An 18581-nucleotide genomic window follows, 5' to 3' on the forward strand; every position below is an offset into this window, starting at 1 on the left:
TCCATCTAATAATGTGCAAACATCAGACGACCCAAACTGAGAACCATTTACCAAAAAGCTGACCGGTGTTCTTCAGTGGAGCTGAGATTGTGAAGCAAACACTGGTGTCCCCATCAGAGGAGACTAAGGACACATGATCTTGGATCAGAGCTCGAACCAGAAAATGGACACTTACTAGAATTGTTGGAATTTGGATAAGGTCTATAGATTCGTTCATTGTTTTGGATCAAGAGTTCTCTCCTGGTTTTAATCACTGTACTGTTTTTTTTTTTTTTTTTTTAAGATTTTATTTTTTACGTAGAAGAACTGGGGTACAGGCCAGAGGTGCAGGGTGTGTGTGAGAGAGGACTCATCAGAGATAGAGGTTTTGCTCCCCAGTAGTCAGGCATATCTACCGAAGTACACTGCTGAGGAGAACTGTGGGAGAGACAGGAGAGGTCTGCTGCGTCACGTAGGTAGCTCCCTGGCAGGGGCAAACTCGTTCCACAGTGGCTGCGGATAGCTTCACAGTGCTTTCACAGTGCTGACACTTAACCCCTTGTGCCACTAGGGAGGCCCTGTACTGTTGTTATCTAACATGCTAACATTTGAGGCATTTGGGGAAAGGGCACACAGCACTTTGTATTTGCTTAAAAGCAACTTTATTGTGGGATGGTTTGCATGCCATAAACTTGCCCTTTTCACATGTACCACTCAATGATTTTTAGCAAATTTACCAAGTTGAACAAATATCACCATAGCATGGGTTTTGAACATTTTTATCACCCATTAAGGCCCTTCATGTTCCCAGCCCCAGTCTACCACTGATCTGTCTGCTGTCTCCACTGATTTGCCTTCTCTGGACATTTCAGATAAAGGGACTCACACAATATGTGGTCTCTTGTGTCTGGGACAACTTGCCATGTTTTTAGGTCTTTGTATGACCTTAGGGAAAGCTACGTGAAGGATGTATGAAAGGTGTGTACTATTTTTCTGACCTTTTTTCTGAGTCCAAAATAATTTCAAAATAAATCTTTAAAAGTGTATTTTAAGCTTAGACTTGTACACTGTTTAGGATGTTCTATCATACTGAAGTGATAATTTCTTTTTTTTTTTAAAGACTTATTTACTTATTTATGCATAGAAGAACTGGAGTGTAGGCCAGAGGTGCGGAAGGTGAGAGGATGGACCAGAGACAGAGCAGGGAGCAGAACAGGCAGACTGAAATACACTGCTGAGGACAGGAGAGGTCTGCTGCACCATGTGGGTAGCTCCATTGCCAGCCGGGGATTAAACTCCTGCTGCAGAGGCTGCAGATAGCTTCACAGTGCTGTGCTTAACCCCTTGCGCCACCAGGGAGGCCCCATAATTTCTTTTCATCATAATGGTTCTCCCTTTTCTTCTCCCAGAGGTTCTTAGTGAACTCAGTTTCCAGAGAATTCCTTAGGGGCTGCAGCATGTGTCTATCACAGGGACACATCCTGCAGGGGCTCAGGGAAGGGCTTTTTCACTTCTCTTCTGACAGTAACACCTCTGGGGCTGCATAGGAGGTCGGTGGGTGGGCCTGAGGTTGGACCTGTGTCAGCCTAAGCAGGCTCACCCAGACAGGGGCCTGAGAGGCTGGGGAAGCTCAGAGGGAGGGAGGGCAACTGAGGGGTCTGGGGAGGGCTCCAGAGGCTGAGACTAGATTCCTGCCTGGACATCTGCCCAAGGACTTCCTCAGAAGCTGCTGATGTTAGTCCTCAGCTTCCTGTTGCCAGGACAAAAAGGGCTGAGCATTCGATGAGAATGTCTAGGCCTTGGAGGAAAAGAGAGTTAGCAGAAGGGACACATACATAGGCTCATGGACACATGGTCAGCCTGTGGATGAGCTCACTACCCAAAGCACAGGGGCACTGAGAAGCACATTTGGGTGTGTTATGTGCTGACTGAAGGTGTTACACACGCAGACTCCGGAGAGTCACACACACACACAGCCTGCCCAACATGTGTCCTCCCCGTTCAGGCTATTTGGACTGGAGCCAAAAGGCAGTCCGGATAGGGGGCCATTGTCTAGACAGGTTCAGGGAAGAAGGGGGCCGAGTGGGCAGAGAAAGGGCACAAGGAAACATGGGGGCGTCTTCGCTCTGGTACTCCCATCTTGTCAGTGATTTCTTCACCACTGAGCACCTACCCTACAACTCTCAGACCTAAACTAATTTAGAGCACAGACATGGAGATGCCACCCCTGCCCTTGAGGGGCTCACAGTAGCCCCAACTGGGGAGCAGTTGGTTCCCTGGGGTTGCTGAGGCTGAAAAGCATTCACTGGGCATTGACCAGGTGATGAGAGGTGAAAGGAGGGGGGTCTTCAGGAGCCCAGGAGGCAACAAACCCCTCAGGCTGGAACCTCGACTTGGGAGCAGGAAGAAAGGTCAGGAGTGTGGCAAGGGCAGAGCTCCCAAGGCCGCATGACCCTAACAGGGAATCCCCCAGAGTCCTGGTGGGGGTGGGGGCTGGCACCAGAACATCACAGAGCCCAGTACTGGGCTTCAGTAGCAGTTGTCCTGAAGACCCAGCTGCTCTGGCCCTCCCATGATACAGCCTGTGCTTGCTTGTGGTCTCACCAGCTCCTGGTTCAGTCTGGACCCTACCAGTGCTGACCAAAACCCAACTCCAACCAGCATGAGCCAAAAGGAGAAGTGCCCATTCTACAAAATAGAAAGTCTGAATGGTTAGTGGGGTGTTCTAGGCATGGTGACCCCAGCACAAGTGCCACCTATGTGGCCCTGTGTCTGCTCCCTCTTCCTCAGGCTGGGGAGTGGCCATTAATAGACTCAGTAATCTTCCTCCCCAGTTGAGTTCCCTTCCTCAAAGTTCTAAGGAAGTTTCTAGAACTGTCTCTCATCACTTTGAGTCAGCCTTGGCTCACACAGTGGGTTTTGGCTCACCTGTCCATCCCGCAGGCCTGGGAGGTCTGGGGGACTCTGTCCAGATCATAGGAACTGAGTGTGGGGAGGGTCCTAGAACTCTGGAAGGAGGGATGCTGGGCAGGCAGAAATAGTGACTGGCCTGAGTCAGAGGCTGAGAGGATGGATCCAACCACCCCGAGTGCAGGCAAGCCAGATGACCTTTGGGATGCACCATGTGCGTGGAGCCCAGGCAAGTAGTTGGGAGGAAACACCGTGAAGTTGGTGGACATCAGGTTCCCCACAGGGAGCAAGCACATGGCCCGTCGAGCTTGGGATGTTGTCTGGACTGCTCCGCAGTCAGAGATGAATGTTATTCAGGTACAGCCCTAGCTGGGGGGAGTTTGGACAGACAAGTGGGCATGGACAGGAGGAAGGGTGTCAGGGCTGGGAACCCATGAGGAGCTGTGACCCATGTCCAGGTGAGAGATGACTAGGGTGGAGCAGGGCTTGGAAGGCAGCACTGAGGGTAGATTTGAGAATGACTGGGACTTGGTGGTCGATGGGAAGTGGTGGCAGTTGGGGGATCAGGTAGGAACTTCTAGTTTCCCGGGACCAGACCCAGGATAAGAGGAGATTTAGAAAGCCAGCTGGGTGGAACCTGTGGCGGTGCAAGGACTGGTGAATACTGGGTTGACACAACTGGGAGTGCCCAGGCAGACAGCCTGGGTTTTGCTAGCCCATAGCCAGGCACAGAAAGGGCAAGGACTGGGAGGAAGTGGCTGGGCTGTCAGCAGTCAGCTGCTCTGGGTCCTGCCCACCCAGCCCAAAGCTCCCTGACTCTCTCTGGTCTTGGTCACACCCCTCGGCTCAACCTCCCTCCCCTGAAAGGGGCGGGGAGAGCAGCCACTCTTTCTCCTGGGCCAGACTCAATAGGAGACTGGGTTGATAAGAACTCCACAGTCAGCCTCTCTCAGCGGTCCCGACCTCACAGCTCCAGACAGGCACCATGAAGGACGAGGTGGCTCTTCTGGCCACTGTCACCCTCCTGGGAGTCCTGCTGCAAGGTGGGCTGATTCCTGCTGGGGAGGTGGGTGGGTCTCAGACCCCCGCAGTCTGTCTTCTGCTGTCCAGGACCACATGAGGGGCAGACGCAGGGATGCCCCTCTGGATGGCCCACATCCAAAGATGCGTGCTAGCACTTTCCCCAGGGGGAAACCCTGTGGAATGTATGAAGGCACTGTGAAATCCTGGGCAGGGGCAAAGGGTGAGAGGGTGTTTTTCAAAGGGATGGGGCAGCAAAATGGATATGTCTCTGGGGAGCAACTGAGGTGGGAATGCCAATGTCTGGCAAGGGGTGGGGGTGGTGAGCCCTCCACCAGCATAGTGAAACCTGCAAGAGAGTAGGAGCTTTCAGGGAGAAGGTGGGGAGCCCAGCTGTACTGGGCTGTAAGACATGGGCAGGGAGCCTGTTGCCAGGATGAAAGGGTAGTATAGTAGTGGGTAGCCATGGCCCGATGCTGATGAGCTCCAGCCAATCCCTGCCCTCTTCAGCTGTCCTTTCTCTGAATGTTCCCACAGGAAGGTCCTATCTCTCTGCCTTCTAGGTACCTTCAAGGTACCTAGGTACCCTGCCTTCAAAGGTACCTTCTGTATGTTGGGACCATGTGAAACCAGCCAGCCAGGGCTAGAACCTACTCCGTGCCCCACCCACCCTTCCTAAGATGCCTTTTTGGTGCCATTCTTAGGCCCGGATGGGGGTGGGCCCGAGGGAGGCAGGCAGGTAGGGGCGAGCAGGGGCAGGATACATTACCTGGCTACATAGTCTTGCTGCTCCAGACACTGTTGCCTGGCACAGTATGGGCAGGACACAGCACAGTCTGGGGCAGGAGCCCTGGGGGTGCTGAGCATATGGACTGAACTGATCTCTAGCCCCATATCATGCAGCCACTGGGCCCACCTCCAGGTCCCGCGCCCGCCGGCCAGCTTAGACACTCCCAGTGCGCTTGAGATGGAATATGTCTGTGGAGGGTCTGGCACCAAGGGGACCCGGGCCACAGGACTTGTAGGAAGATAGTTGGAGACACCTAGCATTGGGGTTGCATGTGAGGAGGGACCAGGCCTGAGGCCAAGAGAAGGATCCTTGAACATTCAAAGCCCCTAGGGCTAACCCTCTCCTCTATACCCAACAGTACAGAGCCCGGGGAGCCTGGGGTTGGACTAGAAGAGTCTCAGTTGCAACCACCTGGGTTAGGGGTCAAGATGTCTTCCAGATTTAGGCCAGGGTCCAGAATGTTTGAATAGGTGAATGAGGCAAGAGCCCACAGTACGGTTTGGAGGCCCAGGGACACAGGCTTGGGTGACCCTGGTCTGAAGCAGAGTCAGGAGGTCCCTACTGGTGGGCTCCGTAGGTGGGGGCCCAGGGACTCTGAATCTCAGGGTGCATGCTCCCCTGCACCTGCAAGGATGTGGTCAGCCCTGCACTTAGGTCCTGGCGGCACTCCCTGTCCAGGGAGGGACCCCAGAGCCAAAGGTCCAAGTTTAGAGATAGGAGGCAGGATTTTGCCTGTGTTTTGCAAGTCAAATGATTCAGGGGCAAAGTCCTGCACAAGCAGCTGCTCCTTCAGGCAGGAGCTCGGCAGGAGTCTGGGTGAATTATCCCCTGGCGCCCCAGAACCACGCCCTGCTCCCATGCTCGTCCTAGAGCCAGCCTGGGCTCGAAAGTGACCCCGACGTGGGGAGGAGGGTGAGGGGAGAGCGGTGGGGCCCCCCTCAAGAACTTTAAAGCGGAGTCCTGCCCAGCTCAATGGAGAAGGGACAGAGAAAGGTCGGGGCCGGACTGGAAGTCGGCCAGAGGGAGGCCAGGACTCACCCCTGCCCCTCTTCGCCCCCAGCCTACTTCTCCTGGCAGGTGATCTGTGCGCGCAGAGCCTTCCGCGTGTCGCCACCGCTCACCAACGGCCCGCCCGAGTTCGAGCGCGTCTACCGAGCCCAGTGAGACGCGGCGGGAGGGCAGGGGCGGGGAGCCAGCCGGCCCCGGGCAGGGCAGGGTCCGAGGCACCCTCACCTTACGCCACCGCGCGCCCACCGCAGAGTCAACTGTAGCGAGTACTTCCCGTTGTTCCTCGCCACGCTCTGGGTCGCAGGCATCTTCTTTCACGAAGGTCTGGGCGCGGGGCAGGGGCTGAGCGCTGGAGCCCTCGAGGTGCCCGCGCCCGCGAGCTCACGCCGCCCCCGCGCCCCTCTCCCAGGTGCGGCGGCCCTGTGCGGCCTCGCCTACCTATTCGCGCGCCTCCGCTACTTCCAGGGCTATGCGCGCTCGGCTCAGCAAAGGTGAGAACCCCGCGGGCCCAAGGGAAGTGGGGCCGACCGGCCGCGGGTGGGGGGGCGCCCGGACCGGATGCGGGTGGGCCCGAGGGAGGCGGGCAGGCGGGGGCGAGCAGGGGCGGGGCCTGTGCCCGCCGCCCCGCCCCCGTCGAGCGCCGCCCGCAGGTTGGCTCCGCTGTACGCGAGCGCGCGCGCGCTCTGGCTGCTCGTGGCGCTGGCCGCGCTGGGCCTGCTCCTCCACTTCCTCCCCGCGGCGCGCGCCGCGCTCCTCCGACGGCTCGGGAAGCTGCTGCCCTGGGCCTGAGATGGGGGACGTCGGTCCGCGGAGCCGGAGAAGAGCCGGGGCCGCCTGGAGGACGGGGGAGGGGTGCGCCCCCGCATCCTGGTCTAATAAAGCGCCCGTTACCGGACCCAAGTGCACGCTCTGCTTGAAAGGGGTCTCGCACTGAGGACTGTGGACTCTTGGAGGGAACAGGGCTGTAGCCGTGCGGTGTCTCGCGCTCTGCCCCCAACTCCCCCAGACCCCAACTCCCTCCCGGGCCTAACCCCCTACTCTTGGCTGTATCTGTAGTCACTGCTCTCCCCTGCCCCTCCTCGGAGGCCTGCCCTTCCTTCCACGGGCCGCAACAGCCCTAGCCCTTCTTCCCTGGTCTTCACAACTGATACCAGGGACCTTTTACTTATCAGCATCCGGTTCCTGGTCTCAGGGTCTGCGGAGAGAAGTCGGCTCGGGGTGAAGCGGGGTGGGAGTACGTTCTGGCCTCTCAGGCCCGGCTTCCAGTCTGGCCCCTGACCGTTTCTCCTCCCTTCACCTTGAGCTGGGCAGGACTCCCTCCTTGGGAGGGGCTCTCTTACTCTGCCTGCCCCCTCCACCCCCACTCTATCTCCATGACACATCTCTGGTGTGGTGGAGTCACGGGGACTAGTGTGGTCAGTATAGATGGGATCGGTGCTCTCAGGATGTCAGGATGCCCTGAGGAACCAGAACCAGGGAGGGCCTGCCCGCAGGCCAGAGGGTCCCTAAAGAGGTGATTTTTAGCCCAGCTGCAGAGAGAGCTTTCCAAACCAGGCAACAGCATGTGCAAATGCCCCGGTATGGGCCTAAAATGTGTCGGGGATGGGGCAAGAGAGGGAGATGAGTGAGCAAGTCTAGGGGACTGTGGAGAAGGGCAGGGCAGAGATGGTGGGGGACAAGGAGACAGAGGAATGTTATCGATGTGAAAGGCAGTTGGGGTAGGAAGATAGGAACTAGGAGCTGCACTTGGGGAAGGGTCCTCAGGGATTGTGAGTGGTCTGGACCAGATTCAGACCCACAACTGGCTGTGTCCAGTTAAGGACTGTCCAGGAAATGGGGCAGAGGTTATGCAGAGCTTTTGGGAGCGTGTGCAGAGCGCACCTTGGTGGTTTGGCCAGGCAAGGTGGTTTAGGGTGGCATCCCTGGATTAGGGCCACCCCGCACCAGCCACAGCTGGAAGCACTGACAGATGAAGCACACACTTCATCAATCCTTTATTACAAGTCACACTCTTATAGAAGTATATGTGGACTTACGTGAAAAAATCAAATGTATCCAATAATAGAAAACACAGCACATAAAGTAGTATATGCATTCCAGTGTTCGCGCCGGGGACAGCAGGCGCCCAAGAAAAAGCTCTTCTAAAACGGCCTGGCTCAAGCCAGCCGGGTGCGAACAGTTCTGGGCGGCATGGGCCCGCCTCAGGCACAGTGTGGGGACCGCCTGCCTCCTCCCTCGGCCTGGCGGGCGGGGGCAGCACCAGCTCCTAGGGCCTCCGGGCCAGCGGTGACCCCAGGTGGGCTGAGGGGGCGCACCAGGCAGAACCCCTCAGCCTGGGGCGGCTGAGCCTGGCCCTCCAGGGGCAGCTGCGACAACATCTCAGGACTCTGTGGGCTTCAGGGCCCAAAGAAGTGCACCCTCAGAAACCTCGCCTTAGTCCGCCTTTTTCAGGAAGATCTGGAAGAGCGGGGTTCAGGGTCAGCCCAGGCATGGTCTAGCCACTGGAAACAGCTTCCTGGTCCCCATACCCTGCCCTGCACGACTCACCTCACTCAGAATGACCCACACTGGGGAGTCTGTCTGGATGGAGAGGCGGAGAGCTTCTAGGGGGCCGAAGGCAGGGTCCACCTCGCCTTCTGCCACACCCTTGTAGAAGGAGCCTGGAAAGGACAGCGCTGAGATGTTACCCTGCTGAACCCAGCCTCCCTACTTCCACAGCCACCCATCTACGCCTCCACTCACCAATCTGGAGGTAGCCATCAGGGCTCCGAGGGTACCGCAGAGTAGCTGCTCGGCCCTCCTGCAGGGCTTCCTTGTCTGACTGGGGATTCTGGGAGCAAAATCAAGGGGCTGAAGCCAGTGGCTGTGGGTAGGGAAGGCCTTGTTACACATCCACACCCTGCCACACTCACATCAAAGGGCAGCACCTCCACAGATGTGTTGAAGAGCTTGTCCTCAGGGTGCTCAATGTTCCCACTGCGGAAGAAGAACCTGCAGATAAACAGGCCTGTGAGCTGCTGCAGGGGTGGGGCACTGCCTGTGCACACTGCCCAGCAGAGAAAAGGCTAGGCCTGGGCCAGGAGTGCAATAGGTAGGTCCCAGGGTTCTGGATGCCACTGAGGACAACTGTTGGGTTCTGCAAGGCAACTAGGGCCTTACTCAGGGAAGAGGTGATGAGCTCTTACAGGCACTGCCTGACTCAGTCTTTAGAAGGTGGCTACCCCACTTTTTAGATAAGGAAACTGAGACATGGTGAAGCTAAGGGATTTGTTGGGGGTCACAAAAGGATATCTGCAGATGGGGAAATTTGTGGTGAGGCCTGTATTCTGGTCGCCACCTGCCCTGCCCCAAGGTAGACCTGTGGTGCTGGCACTTACCGCTCAAGACGCAGTGGCTGGAAGAAGCGGAAGCGGATGAAGTCCCCTGCAGCAGGTGTGAAGGCCCAGAAGAAATCCTCACGCAGGTAGGCTTTCTCCAGGGTGAAGTGCTGGTATGTCTTGAGGCTCGTGCTCACCTCAGCCGGTGGGTTTACGTGCTCCTTCCGCAATGCCTGCTTCCCGAAGTCCTTGTCCTGCAGCCAGGAAGGGACAAAGGTGCTAGAGTGGGTGCTGACTGCCCTGCCATGCCCTTACCCCACCCTAGCCTAGGTTCTGCCTACAATTGGCTGGGCTCTCCAGTGGCAGAACCCACCTTTAGTTTCTGGATCTTGCCTGCCAGCGAGGAGTGAGTGCCCACGTGCTGGAAGAGGGATGGCTTGAAGCGGATCCGCAGGTTGGCCTTCTGCCGGTCACAGTGCTTCTGTGAGGGGGGGTATTGTTGGAGAGCTCAGCTGAGCCCCACCTACCAGGCCAGGACAACCCCACCAGCGGTAAAGCCTCCTGTCAGCCAGGCGTGCTGGGTACTGATGCGATTCATGCTGCAGGCTGTGTGCTCCACCCACCCCAGGTCCTGCTCACCGCATCCTTTTCAGGGTTGCAGACCTTCACCCACAGAATATGGTCCAGGAGCCAGTCTATGGGCTTGTCCCGGTAGAACATGAGTATAAACTCCACAATCAGGCTCAGGTCCAGGGACTTGAACATCTTCCCTGGGGAAGGGAGTTGGGAGGGAGGGGATACCGAGTGAGTAGTACCGATCATCCCTCTCCCATTTAATCCCTCTGGGTGCCACCAGGAAGGATTTAACAGCACACATGGTGGCCAGCTGCAGGCAGGTGTGAGTCCAGGGCACAGATGGGAACGGTGAGCCCAGACAGCCAGTATTGAGGGCAGGCAGTGGAAATAGGTCAGGTGGGGGCTACTGCAGGCACTGGGGGCTGGACTGAGGGGTTCTGATCAGCTCAGTGGGCAGGAGGTTGCACACCGATGAAGCCTAGTTGAGAGAACTCCAGGATCATCCAGTCTTCCGAGGGCTGCTGCAGTGCAAAGTTCTTCATGGTGCTCAGGTAGTTGGGCTTGGCTACGATGTCATCCTCCAGCTGCATGGTGGTGAACAGAGGGTGTAGGCTCAGCATGGGCACATGGGCAGCGCAGGTCACCACCCACGTCCGGCCAGCAGGCTCTCAATGCTGACCTGAACATAGTAGATGCCTTTGGACTGTGCATACATCATGAGGAAGCAGTAATCGAGGTTCTGTTTGGTCCGCCACCTGTGGGCAGATGCAGGGGCCTCAGGAGCTCAGACCCCTCCGCCGATCACGTAGCTACTACAGAGGCCACTGAGGAGGTAGAGTCCCCTCACCCCCACCCCATACATGCAGAGATCCTCCAGTGGAGAAATGGAGGCACCACAGGGAAGTGCCTGAGATCCAGACACCAACAGATGGGGTGCTCAGCACAAGTGGCAGTTTGCTGAAGGATGAAGGCAGGGGTGGTGGTGCTGGTACCTGACTCTCTCCTTGGGGTCCCCAAAGGACTCTCGGAGGCGGGAAAAGTCAGGGTAGAAGTGGGGGGAAGGGGAGATGACCTCCAGGAGCCCGGAATGGATCTCTGAGGGGAACCTGAGGGACAGGAAGGTCCAGTGGGTTTGCGACCTCCAACAACTGAAGGGGGGGTAGAGTGAGTCAGCCACCACCTCCCTTTCTTCACCATCAGGCAGACATCTTCAGAAACCACATCCAGCCTACTGGGGCAATGGGTTTCCAGAGGGGCAGGGCCACCCTGCACACCCAGAGGGCCTGCCCTCCACCAGATTTGAGGGACTGTCAGTACTCACAGGGCCTTGATGTTCTCTGTCACCACTGAGGTGTACTGTCCATCAGTCTGTGGGGAGAACAAGCACACTCCCTAAGCCTGGCTGCCACCCCAAATGGTCCAGGAAGGAACTGGGAGGAGGGGCGCAGGCCTCAGAAGACTCCATGCACTGGGGAGTAAGCCCTCTTGGCTGGGGATCAAGTCAGGCTGGGCTGGGGGCCACAGGTGCCTCAGAAAAAGTGCTTTGGGGTGCCTGGGGTTGTGGGTTAGTGTGCACTAGGTAACTGGCATCTCTAGGAGGAGGTGCTACAGTGTTTCTTCCTTTTAAAATTTTTATCTAAATAGTTCTGTGAATGCAACTGACAAATTTCTGATAGTTTTTTGCTCTGGAGTGGTGCCCTATTTTGATTTCTCCTGGTTATTTTGAGCCAGGTATCCTTGGAATTTACTCCCCTGGCCTTACACCTCCCCTTGCCCCTAGCCTCAGCCACTCACCTCTGCAATCAGCACCACAATGACAGAGTCCTCCTTCTCCTGTGGGCTCAGTTCGGAGATGAGCGAGTGCAGTGTGTCTGTCAGGTAGGAGTGCACCTCACGCCGCACGCTGGGGATGCCCATCACCACTGATACTGCAGCGGGGAAGAGGGTCCAGACTGGGCACCCCCCCCACCCGCCCAACACCCCGCCTCCAGCAGTCCTGGCCTCCCCTACCTCCTGTGCGGCCCTGGCCCACCCGCACCGCCGGCTGTAGGCTGCTTTCCTTGGCCAGGAGGTGCGGCAGGTGGTGGAAGACCGTGGGCAGGTGCAGCACATGTTTGTGGGAGATGTTCCATGGCTTCAGTCTTGGGTCCTCTGGGTGGATGGGGGGAACAAACAGGTAAGACCGCAAGGTGGCCTACACTGGCCTCACCTCTCCTGCAGCTTCTGGCTAGAGCACTCACCAGTTAGGCGACCCCAGGTTCGATTGCCTTCTCGCAGCGCCTGCCTCTCTGACACGGCCCTTTTGATCTCATCCAGCACCAGGTTGAGCTCCTTGGAGCGCCTGAGGCTCTCCTGCTCAGCTGCATGCAGGCGGTCACGCAGGGCCAGGAACTCGCGCTGGTACACGTCCACCACATCGCCTACAGAGGACAGCTGTCACCGGAAGTGGCCTAGAGCCGACCAACCGCCCCTTGATCGTGGCATGCCCCTCTGTGAGACAGCCAGTCTACAGGGGTCACTCTGAAGTCACATTGACAGAGGAGAAAAGCCTCCACAGGGAGGATTAGCCCTCTCTGGAATTTGCCCCCTACTGAGGTGTTCTCCTTCAAGGAGGCATATTAAGTGGGGAGGGCAGCAAGACCACTTCTAGCCCTAAACGGGACAACACTAATCAGGGGCTGAGGGAACACAGCTCTAAATGCCCTGAGGCCTGCCTCTCTGGAGACCTTTGTTAGGCCTGGGCCACTCCAGGGGGAATGTGTCAGAATCTCCAGCTGGACCCCAGCTGTAGGCATTAGGGGTGCAGTCTCAAGACTGAATTCTCCACCCAGTGGCTACCCAGGCCCCCTTCTGCTTCTCCTTACAGCATCTTTTCCTTCTGGGGGTGGGATACCCAAAGTCCCATCCAGGGCACAACGACAAGCTCTTCCTCATGAAGCTGGCTAGCCCACCAGCCCTCCTCCTTCTCTCCTCTAAGCCTCTGTGCTTTTCCCTCCACCCCCCATTCCTTCACAGAGAAGATCACGCAGTGTCCCATCCCCAACGTCCTCTAGAGACAGACAACCTTCCTGGACTCCACATCCCACCTTCTAAGGACTGAGCCTTAAGTGCCCATTTGGCGCTGGCTGACGGTCCAGCACTCAGCACCAGCCCCGGGGTAGCTGCTGCAGTCACAGCCCCCTATGTTCAGATGAGCAAATGAAGCCGAGAAACTAATACAGGATCCTTCAGTGAGCTAGCAGCAGAGAAGGGACACAGTTCTGAATGCCCCGAGGCCTGCCCCTCTGGAGATTTATGCTCAGTCTGGGCCACCTCCGAGGATCTGCCCAACCAACCCAGGGGGGCCTGTGTCAGAACGTCCTGGGCAGGAGCGGTGTGGCTGGGCCAGCAGCAGCACAGAGGTGGGGCTACTTGACAGCAGGGAAGGATCCTCAGGGATCCTTCTGAGCTGGTAGTGACCAACCGCAAGAAAGAAACAAGTACATCCCTGCCAGCAGCTGGTGCCGGCAGCCCATGCCAGCAGCTGGCTAGGCTATAACCTCAAGACCTTTTCTAATCTCAACTTTGCTTTCTGCATGCGATCACATGTACTTCTCTCATCCCTACAGGTGCTTCTCTTCTGCGTGGGGTCCCCTTTGCTCTTATGGGCCTAAGGAAGACTCGTGGCCTGTAAGGCCTGGCTTTGACAAGTCTAGGAGGTCTTTCAGAACTACTCCCCTCCTCTTAAACAGCTCTTCTGTCCTTTTCTCCCTGGGGGGTTCAGAGCCCCCTGAATGCCCTGGGATGGTGTCACCCTTGACACATGACAGTCATGTGTACCAAAGGTCACAACCAGGCAAAGGTTTGGGCACCTCAAGACATAGCTCCTTCTGCAGCCAGCACTGCAGTCTAATTCTAAATCCCAGGGGAAGGGGATCCCTACATAGGAATGAGGGGTTGGGGGGAGAGGAGACAAATGAATGGACCCTTAGGACCTCCACACTGACCAGCTGACCCCAGCTCCTGTCCCACACCCTGCCACCTGAAGCTAAAGGCCAAGGCCACTTCTGCTTCCAACTACAGGCTTGGGAAGGAGGTGTGTGGAGGAGTCAGGTTACTAGATCTGCAGAAGCTCCACACTAGGTTCCCAGGCTGGGTTACCCTGGAAACCTGACCCCTTGAAAGACACAGGCCATCCCCCAACACACTCCTGCCCAGCCCAGAGAGGAGTGGCCTGAGTAGGCATCCTCCTCTGGGACAGTTCCTGACAGGAAGGAGAGAGTGGAGGCAAGGAGCGTTCCTGGAAAGGAGTTCAGAGCCTCCTAGACACTTGAACGAAGTAGGTGGCCCCCCTCCTACCTGGCAGAGTCTCTAAGTCTTGCAGGGACAGCTCTTGTGCCACTGGCCATACCCAAGGCAGCATCCTGCAATAGGACCACTTTGAAGTGGGGGACGGTGAGGAGCCCTCCTTCCCTCCCTCCCACCCCAAACCCCCCATCCCTCCCCCTGGCCTATTCTGTTCTGTAAATGGGTCAAGCTTTGTCCAACCTTAGCATGTCCCAGGTGCACAGGCAGGGTAGTATGAATGGGCACTGCTGCTCTGAATCACCCTGGCCTCCCTTCATCCAGGCCGCGGGCTTCTTGTTTCCCAGGAGGTGACAGGCTTGTGAGTTTCTGCTCATACCCAACCTTCTGTGATCTCCCTGCACAACACAGGCTCTGTCCTTCAGCTGCCTTCTCCTGCTCCTAACTTCCCGACTGCAAGGCCCCCGGTTGGACTCTCAGCCCTTGCTTCTCTGGTCATGGGCCCATTCTGTCCTTGTCTCCCAACGCCAGAAACTCAAGCCCTGTGGCTGCCTCCCCTTGGTCTGGACCTTAGGCTGAGGCTCTGCCAGGCCATCCCGGCAGCCCACTTCCGTGGGCCGGTGATTGACATGAAATCATGAGTGGTATGGGAAGGCAGCTCAGTGGTGGAAAGGGAAAAGGCCTTTGGGGGAATAGGCAGAAGTTTCTGGGAGCTAGGGCTAAGGGGACCTTGGCTTCCGTTCCACCCACATCTTCCTACCGGGAAGAGCCAGGCTGGAGGCCTAGTCCCAGGTGTAAGCTGACCTCAGGGAACTTCCGCAGCTGTGGCTATACTATTAGAGTCTTTGCTACTCCCTCCACCCCCCACCACCATCTGAAGGAAGAATAATTAGGACATCTGAGGTCCTCACACCACATCTTCCTCCTGGTTCCCCCTGGTAGAAGAAACAGATTCAAGAGCCAAGTCCTTGTGCCCTGTAACTAATGAATGTGAAAAAGGCTCAGAGGGGTACAGGCAGGTGGCAGGTGCAGTGAAGGTATGCTGTTAAAGTGCAGGCGGGGCCAGGGGAATGGAGAGGAGCAAGTGTCCACCTCTCTAGGCTTTGCAACCACCCTCCCGGGAGTCAGGGAGGATGTCCATTGTTACAGAAATCCTGCTTAGGGGGTGAGCTGGCCCTGGACAGAGAAAAGGGGATAACCTGGACACTAGGAGGTCAGTAAGGCCAAGGCTGGCCCCCTGGAGGCCAGTCTTTAGCAGGTGCTTGGCTATGTGGACAGACCTTTAGCAGTGTTTGACTGAGGCATACAATCTGAGCACTAGTGGAGCTGTGGCACAAACTTGGTCAAGGCTGGATGTGAAAGTGGGTCCCAAACTCAAATCTAGAGCCTGTCGCGCTAAGGCCTATGAGTCTTTCCTGGCCCTTGGCTTCTAGGATGCCACCTGTTCCTGCTGCCCTCTTCTTCTCTACTCCCTGCTCTGCAGAATCAGGTTCCTCTGCCCTTCCTCTAAGTATGGGTGCCTAGGCCAGCACTTTCCTGAGCTCCCTACTTGCTGCAAACTGGAAGCTAGGGTCTAGCCTGGCCTGAGACTGGTTTAGTCCAATTTTCCCTAGGAGCTAACACAATTATCTGCATGTAACACTGAAGAGGGGTTCATGTAATAGCCCAGATTCTGGCTTTTCTTTAGGTCTCCAAAAACTTGGCTCTATTGAGCGATGAGAAACAATGGTAACTCTCAACAGGCAAGGCCCAGGTCACCCCCTCACCACACCTCACAGCCTCCTGGGTTTCCATGCACAGGCTTAAGGACCCCTGCATCTGAAACCACACTTTTTTGGCTGGGGTGTTCTCCTGTTCCCAAGATCCTTGGGGTGCCATCCTCCTGGATGCCCTGATTGGGGACAGTGGGCACTAGATGGAGCCAATGATTATTTCCCTTACTCCACTGCTCTCGGACTCTGGCTTCCTGTGGCCAGTCATGCTCCTAAAGTTTTTCTTGCGGAGGTTCTGTGTTGCAGCTCCAGACTTCAGGCTGAAGGCATGTGGCTGCTGTAGGACGCATATAGGAACTGGGGCCCGATGGCATGCAAGGGTTCATTGTCCACCCACAGTCAGAAAAATGTGCTCCAGGCCGTCAGGCCTTCAGATATGGCCCCACCTTGGCCTTTGTTACAACTGGCCTACGTGGCCAATCTCAAGGATAAGATGCCATCGCCTAGGTGACACACCCCACTTGTGGACACAGAGAACTCTGCCCTAGCCGTGCCCTCCTGGTGCCAAGCCCTACGGATCCCTGGAACTCCAAGGCCACCAATCCACAACTTCTGGACACTGACTCAGTAGCCAACTGGGACTCTCCCTTTTTAGAACATTGTAGGCAAGGCTAGGTTGGGTTGGGTTGGGCAGGCAGGAGCAAGGTGAGGCTAGTAGGAGTTTGAAGGGTCAGGAAGACTCCTGCTTCTCCCTCGGCCTCAGTTAGGGCAGTGCTGGGGAACTGGAAAGCAGGAGGTGGGAGGGAGAGAGGGTCAGCTGGCTTCAGCCTGATCCTGCTTAGGCATCCCGTCCCGCAGGAAGGCCAGGAGGCAGGAAGGAAGCAGCTTCCCACCCCCCACCCCTGCGCTGCAGGCTGGGAGGACAAGGGTCTGAGAAGGCCTCACTCAGACCTAACCATGCCAACCAATACTGAGACACTCCAGCCAGTGGTGGGGTTCCAACTACCACCCCAGTCTCAGGTTATGCTGATGGGCTGGCCAGCCTGACCCAACCTCAGGTGGGGGGTTGTGGCCCACGGAGACCATAGACTCACTTACTCTTAAGTAAGGGGCTGGGCTTGTTGCTTCTGAGGTGTCCCACTCTCCAGGTCATCAGCCACAACAAGGCTTCCCCAGGACCCAGGTCCCTGGGGAGGAGTCCTGGGGCCAGATGTCATGGAGGAGGGCTAGGAGGCCCCAGGGAAAAGCGCCCACAATGGGCTGGGGTGGGTGCTACTGCCTGGATGTCTGGCTGCCGCCTCATACCTGTCTCAGCAACATCGTGCTTGTTCCAGTCCAGGTGCTTGGAGCTGGTACCTGGGGGACCACCTGGTCACAGCCACCTCTGTGACCTTGTCTCTGTCCCTCTCCGAGAACTCTGAGGTCTCCAACTTGCCAGTGGGAGCGACCTGCCCTACGATCGGCACAACTGGACTCGTGAAGGCCGGTCCCGAGGGCTCGGCCCGGCCCAGCCCAGGCCGGTGGAGAATTTCGTTATTCTCGCAGCAAACAAGTGGGGGCGAGGATGGGAGGGGCGTCCTCCCTCGCCGCCCGGGCGGGGAAGGGGCGCCCGCGTCGGCTTCCGGCCGCTTCCCGCGGCCACTGCCCGGACCCCGGTCGGGCCGCCGGCGCCCAGGTGCGCCCAGGTGCGGGACGGGGCGCGGGGCTCACCTTTCTGGCCGCTGAGCGCCGCGTACCAGGACAGCGAGAGGAAGGCGCACAGGCAGAAGAGGAGCAGCGTCAGGAAGGTGCCATTGCGGAGCCTCATCTCCTCCGGTGCGCGGCCGACGCCGGCGGGGCCGAAGCCGCATGGCCCGGGGGGCCGGGGCCGGGGCTCGGGGACCAGGAGGCGGCGGGGGCCCCGGCCCCGGAGCGGAGAGGCGCTGGGGGCCCGGGGCCGGGCGGCGGGCGGGGCCGGGGGCCGGGCCGGGCACCGCGCTTGCGGTTGCTCCCGGGCGCGGGGCGCCGGCGGCCTCGGCTTCACCACACGGCCGGGCCGGGCTGGGCTAGGCGGGCGGCGAGAGCCGCGGCCCGGCCAGGATCTGGGGCCGCCGCCGAGTCGGCGGCGAAGGGCGGGGCGGCCCGGATTTAAAGGGGCCGCAGCACCCGCCGCCGCGCCAGCACCGCGAGGGGGCGGGGTGGGGGACCCGCACCGGGACCCCGCCCGCCGGGTTCCGGACAGCAGTCTCGGGCTGCGCTCGAGCGTCCCCGACTTCCGGCCGCCTGGCTTCAGCCTCGGGTAGGTCAAGGCTGGCGCCTGGGCGAGTGCGGACCGGCTGTGGGGGAGGCAGCCCTCGGGCCCCCAACCCTTCTCCAGTAACGTCTCCTTCATAAAGCCCCCGGTCCGGGTCCGAACCCTACTCACATTTACTCAGACACCCGCAGGTGCCCGCCCCAGGTCTGAGGGGCGTCCGGGCGGCGGGACAGGACTTGGTGTTGCCCGCCTGAGGACGGAGCGGTGGGGGGAGCCTGCGCCCGAGAGGCCGCTGCCGCCACGGATCCTCCCAGGAACTTTCTCTACTCTGCGGGGTTAGGGCCTGCGAGGGGCGAGGGAGGCGCTCCTGCTCCATAGAATTGGAGCTGCGGTCATTTTCATAAGCAAGAGAGTCCTGTTGAGCACAGTGACCACCCTGGGGGCAAGGCTGGGCCTCTGGTTTCCGCACGAGTGACTGTGACGCGATGCGGAGCAGGGCGCTCCTCGGCCAGCGCTTCCTCTCCCTTCATTCAGGGCACGCACCCCTTCATTCTCGTACTAACTGCAGGCTTCCCCCAGTCCTTGGTGTAAGCAGGAAGGGTGCAAATAAAGGAATTCGACCAGCACTGCCTCGGGGAAGGCATTTGAGGAGTGCCCGCTGCCCTGCTTGCCCTGGCACCGTTGCCGAGTCCTGGTTGGCCGCACTGGCTGCAGGAAACCCCCTGCCCCTGGGGTGTGGTGGGAGCCTGCAG

General features: G+C 58.3%; 2 protein-coding genes across 2 annotated transcripts; one reads left to right on the forward strand and one right to left on the reverse strand.

The window, feature by feature from the left end:
* Positions 1-3874: 3874 nt before the first annotated feature.
* LTC4S (leukotriene C4 synthase) lies at positions 3875-6496 on the forward strand (the record flags this gene model as incomplete). The annotated part of the gene is made up of 4 exons (XM_084243330.1): positions 3875-3932; positions 5760-5859; positions 5959-6198; positions 6358-6496. 4 exons carry the CDS (start codon positions 3875-3877, stop codon positions 6494-6496), a joined length of 537 nt encoding a protein of 178 aa, XP_084099456.1.
* A 1644-nt stretch (positions 6497-8140) lies between these two features.
* MGAT4B (alpha-1,3-mannosyl-glycoprotein 4-beta-N-acetylglucosaminyltransferase B) lies at positions 8141-17403 on the reverse strand (the record flags this gene model as incomplete). The annotated part of the gene is made up of 15 exons (XM_084243628.1): positions 8141-8164; positions 8255-8367; positions 8450-8537; positions 8620-8698; positions 9085-9278; positions 9398-9505; positions 9664-9794; positions 10070-10184; positions 10280-10355; positions 10593-10706; positions 10922-10968; positions 11395-11528; positions 11611-11751; positions 11841-12020; positions 17307-17403. 15 exons carry the CDS (start codon positions 17401-17403, stop codon positions 8141-8143), a joined length of 1641 nt encoding a protein of 546 aa, XP_084099754.1.
* Between the last annotated feature and the right edge of the window lie 1178 nt (positions 17404-18581).

The sequence above is a fragment of the Talpa europaea genome, assembly GCF_964194135.1.
Source record: "Talpa europaea genome assembly, chromosome: 9".
In the NCBI taxonomy this organism is placed as follows: Eukaryota; Metazoa; Chordata; class Mammalia; order Eulipotyphla; family Talpidae; genus Talpa; species Talpa europaea.